Source organism: Cynoglossus semilaevis, chromosome 17 (genome assembly GCF_000523025.1).
Source record: "Cynoglossus semilaevis isolate Cse_v1.0 chromosome 17, Cse_v1.0, whole genome shotgun sequence".
Taxonomy (NCBI): domain Eukaryota; kingdom Metazoa; phylum Chordata; class Actinopteri; order Pleuronectiformes; family Cynoglossidae; genus Cynoglossus; species Cynoglossus semilaevis.
Genome location: NC_024323.1, coordinates 6,427,579 through 6,432,984, shown reverse-complemented (window position 1 = coordinate 6,432,984; position 5,406 = coordinate 6,427,579). Strand labels below are relative to the sequence as shown.

General features: G+C 42.6%; 1 protein-coding gene across 1 annotated transcript in view; it reads left to right on the top strand.

The window, feature by feature from the left end:
- The window catches only part of syt3 (synaptotagmin III), a 32,733-nt gene extending 28,215 nt beyond the window's left edge, over nucleotides 1-4,518 (top strand). Inside the window, exons 10-13 of the mRNA XM_008329636.3 lie at nucleotides 276-447; nucleotides 1,129-1,258; nucleotides 2,456-2,549; nucleotides 2,979-4,518. Of these exons, the coding sequence (XP_008327858.1) occupies nucleotides 276-447; nucleotides 1,129-1,258; nucleotides 2,456-2,545 (392 nt within the window). The 3' untranslated portion in view covers nucleotides 2,546-2,549; nucleotides 2,979-4,518. The remainder of the gene's footprint in view (nucleotides 1-275; nucleotides 448-1,128; nucleotides 1,259-2,455; nucleotides 2,550-2,978) is intronic.
- The last annotated feature ends 888 nt before the right edge of the window (nucleotides 4,519-5,406 follow it).

Sequence of the window (5,406 nt, the reverse complement as noted above, 5' to 3'; positions counted from 1 at the left end):
GTGAGTGTGTGTTTCCTCTGGCTGCTGTCACTGAGCTGCACATGTCGACAGTATAACTGGAGTGATTCAACCTGTGCAGCTTTTCTTATTGTGCTCTTAATCCAGCTTTGTCAAGGTGACTTGATTTTCATGCCTTTTATGTTAAGAGCGCAGAAACCACTGAGCGCGAAAACTGAACAAATCTGTGGGAGCCGCACTGCTCCCACATGGTATGGGGGGAGGTCAAATAATCATTTATATATATATATATATTTCTGTTTCTCTCTGTCATTCAGATCCCTACGTAAAAGCCTCACTGGTGTGTGACGGGCGGAGGTTAAAAAAGAGGAAGACTTCCATTAAGAAGAACACACTAAACCCCACGTACAACGAGGCGCTGGTGTTTGACATTCCTAATGAAAATATAGAAAGCGTTTCCATCGTCATTGCAGTGATGGACTATGACTGGTGAGCAAACATCGCTCTTACTACACTGGTGCATGTGGCAGCGGATTTGGAAAATGAAACTGATCATTTTCTGTGAAGTGTGCTCGTTATTAAATGTGCGTTTGCTCATGCTGCACGGTGTTTGCTGCTGCGACACAGTCGTTACATCTTGATGCTGTGTGTGTGTTTTTGTGTGGTGGCCCCTCCCTGCCATCCCCCAGGATTCGAGCCACTGTGGTGGATGTTGCCTGTTTTCCAAAGACCTCATGAATAAGCATGACGTACGCTCCTGCTGGAAGGAGAAGTGTAAACCTGTCAGTGATTCTCTGTCTGCCGCTCACAGTAACACTTGGCTGCTTGATGTGTTTGTGTCACCTGAATGCACCACCTCCTGATATGCATGCTCCCCTCCATTTGGCATCTCCACAGGTGTGTGCTTTTGTTACACTTGTGCTGCTGCCCGCTCCCCCAGCTGACATCCAGCTTTTACACGGTGTGTTTGTGAGCTGCTATTCAATATCCTTCCTCAGCCTCTGTATGCTGTTCCTAATACTCAAGGCTGATAAATGAGACTCTCTGTGCTTGTTTCTCTCTCTCTTTCTCACTCCTGTTTTATATCCTCCCTCTCCCCCACTACCCTACCTCACCCCTCTCTGTATATCTTGTCCATGCCTCCATTCCCTACGCCTCGCTGCTTGTCAGTATTGGTCATAATGAGGTTATAGGGATGTGTCGTGTCGGCAGTGATGCTGACGGTCCAGGAAGAGAGCACTGGGCGTCCATGCTGGTCAATCCACGCAAACCCATAGAGCACTGGCATCAGCTTGTGGAGGTAATGAGCATATCATAATCCGATGCCCTGGGTGTGCGTGCGAGCGTGACGGTGTGCCCAGTGTACGTGTGTATATTTATTTGTGTGGCTTTTTTTAAGGCTTTGTGCGTTATAGAAGAAAGAAAGATCATCATAGAAGTATTCCTATTTCTGGGGATATTAGGAGAAACCTAAAGGAACAACAGTGATGATGATTGTTCAATATAATAACGAAGAAAGTACAAATACATTTTAGCCTATGCTAATACAAACTTTGTCTTCAGAACAGCCTTTAAAATAGAAGTTGTTAAAATACAAGTAGAAGTCACAGTGAAATTACTTTTATTTGAATGAATAAACATGATAACAGTGGCGATAAAAACAGATTTGAGAAACTTTGGGAAAAAATACTTTTAATGAAGTCTAAAGTCTAAAGAAGCAAGAACACAAAGTGAGAATCAAATACCAAACAGTCTGTCAGGTTTTTTTTTTTTGCAGGTTAAATGGTTTGTTGTCAAGATTAGGGGGACAAAAACAAAACCTTCACCAAACGGTTTGGTCGCTGCAAGCAACGATGCTTATCATTTGTTTTGAACTTGTGCGAAAATTGTTTGTCTCTTAAAAACTATTGTTGTCAGTACACTACAGCCAGTCACTGTCTACACTATTTCCAACAGTCACAGAATCAGGAAAAAGCTTTATGTTGAAGGATAAGTGATGAACAGTAGTTCGTTAGCAGTTGATGGGCATCATTGCAGCAGGAGAATGTACAGTAGTAGGACATCTCTCAGGATTTTCTGGGCTGCATGCCAGTATGTCCTCGGGCCAGACAACTACCCTTTGGTCAGCCGTTCAAACAGCTCCGTAAAGTCATATGTGTAGATTAACTGTTGTTGTGACGTTTAAAGAAGGACCGAGGGAAAAGATAAACTGTTAGGCAGCTGGGTTTAACCACTGACACCCCAAATCACACAGAGCATTGGGGAGATTGACGGCTGCTCACTGTTGTCCACAAATTAAGTCAAATATTGCCTGATCTAAAGCGAACAAGCCGGACCACAGGGCCACCTGTCTGAAATAAAGTTTTTTGCAGTTTAGAATCTCTGTTGTTTAATAATACTTTTAAAGTAATGTGAATCCACACATGGAATTTTTGAAGAACATTATTCACATTGTGTCACAGACTGGTGATTAATAAAATCTCTTCTTTTTTTGCAGGAGAAAGCGATTGGTACATTCGTGTCAAAGAGCGCTACTACACCTTCCCCTAAGCCACACATCATTGTTGACAGTCCACACTCTGACTAGAACTGTGAGCCTCTTCTCGTTTTCCTTACAATGTACATATGTGATTATTATTATATCCCAGCAGGCATTTCACCACTCTAACGTTAGCTGCAAGAGTTTGACATGTGAAGACAGACTCTCAAATTTATTATGCAACTTAATGAGAAGTATGTTTTTTTTTGTTTTTGTTTGGTCAAACAGGCCATAGAAAACTGGTCGAGGTTTTGAAAAGCTGACTGTAAGTGACTGATAAAGCCGAGGCTGCAGCGCTGTCAGATGTTAGAGCTCAAGGCGAGAGGCATCTGTATAATCTAGATATTAAAGCTTATGTAATGACCTCTCCCTCCTCCCCCAAAACTTGCACTGCCGCACACTGTTTATACATTCTCCCGGTCCCCTACTGTGTCCCTCTTACTTAATCCGCTCGTTCTTTCCCATTCTTCTCTTTCTCTAGGTCATCACCATCTCTCCAGCTCTGGAATTTTCTTTTTTTTCCCTCATCTGTGAATAATTCTGCCCATCAAAGAAAGAGAGAGGCGCAGAGACACTGCTAGCTGCTGTTTGGCTCCTGCTAATGAATTCTCCACATCCTGTGTTGTGTCTGCTAGGACAGGAGAAGAAAAAAAAACATCATCCACGATCTACACTTTAAACATCAGATCATTCATTCTCCAACACATCAGGACACATTTGGTACAGTGGGCCAGATGTTAATGTGGGAGCAAGCACTCTCATGCATACACACACACACACATGGTTGATAGTATGTGCGTAGTTGTGTGCCTCCGTTTAGTGTAGTATTCATCTAGACACAGTACAAAGTGACATTTTTTCTCTTTTCACTTGAAGAAACAAAAAAAAAGAACGACAGCCATCTTTGAATGGTCATTTAAACCAGGACCAAAGGTTCATGCCCTTTTACAGACTATAAAAGAAGAAAATCACTATGTCGATATTTTTCTTTGCAACATTTGTGTACAGTGTATGCAGTGACGTAAAAGGAAACGATTAATTTCACATACAGTGCAGTATAGACACGGCATCCATGGAGAATTCTCGCAGCCATTTTGGATGCCTTCTCCCTGCTCCTCTGGTTTTGGACTCATCTCACTTATTTCCCCCAGAGGCAAAACGGACGAGGCATCCACTGGTCTTTACTGATGTCACAAGAGTGAAATATGAGAACAAACTCAGTCATCTAAGCATGTTACACAACCATAAAATTGTGTCCTATTTTCCCCCATGATTTTTTGCCTCAGACCTCCTCCATACTCGGGTTTTGTTCTTTGATGAGCCATAGAGTATGCATTCAAGCCCATCTGTTTTTTTTCCTGCCATCCACTGAAGATAAGATGCTACGAGCAGGACCCGGACTGTTTGTTTTGGACAAAGTGAAAAAAGAAACTTTTCCCTAATGATGGGACTACACAGTTTTAATACAGCCTGTGTTTGGGATTGGACCAGCGTCTGTTAAAAGTGCACTCATTGGAGGATTTCTCAGAAGACAGGATATCAACACTTTTTTATACCATCCAAGGTCGTTTCCTTTCCTTCAACCGCAGACCCTTCACAGATCCACATCATTTCTCTGACAAGACTTAAGAAGGACACACACACCTGTGTTGCTTTTGTTAGTGTGTTTTCTGTGTTTGTTTGTTTGTTTGTGTGTGTGTGTTTGTTTTGTATTCGTGTGCGTGTGTGATTTTGTGTATGCGCGTGTGTATGTGTGTGTGTGTGTGTGTGTGTGTCAGTGTTATACTGTGCTCACCACTCTCCCCCCGGCCTTTTTCTCTCCTCCACTCTCCTGACATCCACAGACTGAGAAGTGCCGTGTCTCGTGTGTCTTTACCATGGATGTAATCTGTGCGTGTGTGTGTCCATAGGAATGTGTTTGTGTGTGTTTACTTTACGTGCCTCATTGCACTATGTTGAAACACTGTCTTTCATAGACATTAGTTTGTACGATCTACTGTGTGTCGTCTCTGAAATCAGCCTTTGCCTGATGTAAGTAACTGTGTTGATCGTGTACCTCTTTCAGTAATTTGTGTACTGTATGTGCTCGGGGAAAAAACAAAACAAATGGATGGCACCGTGGATGAAAATGAAATTGTTGGGTGTGCTTTGATTAAATTTACTAGAAGGAATACATTAAAAAAAATTAACATCTGAGGCTCGTTTGTCGTGGCCTGCAGATCAGGAGAAATTTCTATCCCTTTTTCAGCAAGACAACAGGGAGGAGGGAGGTGTTGAGAGAAAATAAGCACTCGGAATTTCTGCACTTCCTCCGCAGTCCAATTCAAACCTATGAAGCCATGTCTGACACCACAACTACAGCTACTTCTATTATCTCAGCCAAACAACGGCACAACACCGTTGCCATTTACTTATCATTCTTTCATACTTAAAACACGCACTTTTGACCAGGAAGGAAGGTGTGTGTGTGCGTGCGTGTATTTTGGATCTTTTTTTGTGTGTGTGTCACCTTTGGGTCATGAAACTACATTGAGACTTTTCAGTGTGCTCGATCAGGTATTTTGGAATGTGACATATCCTGCATAGTTCCCAGCAAGTATTCTGCCTGGTTTGTCAGCTGGGGATTATTGATCAGCTTGTACAAGTAGATATGGTATTGATCCATTGGTAGTGAGGCCTCATGATTCTCTCTGTTTCCCAGCCACCTTCCTTTCTTACCCCCCCCCCCCCCCCCCCCCCCCTCTCTCTCTCTGCCTGTGTCTAGTGATTTAGTTCTTGTAGTTCTGTCTTGTTATACATTGCAGAATTCATTGTGATACCAGCTTCTTGTTTTACTCCCAGCCATCTTCCTCTCATTTTTGTTTCTGTCTGTTTGATAACTTATATTCCTTCCGTGCACTTTTGTTCTT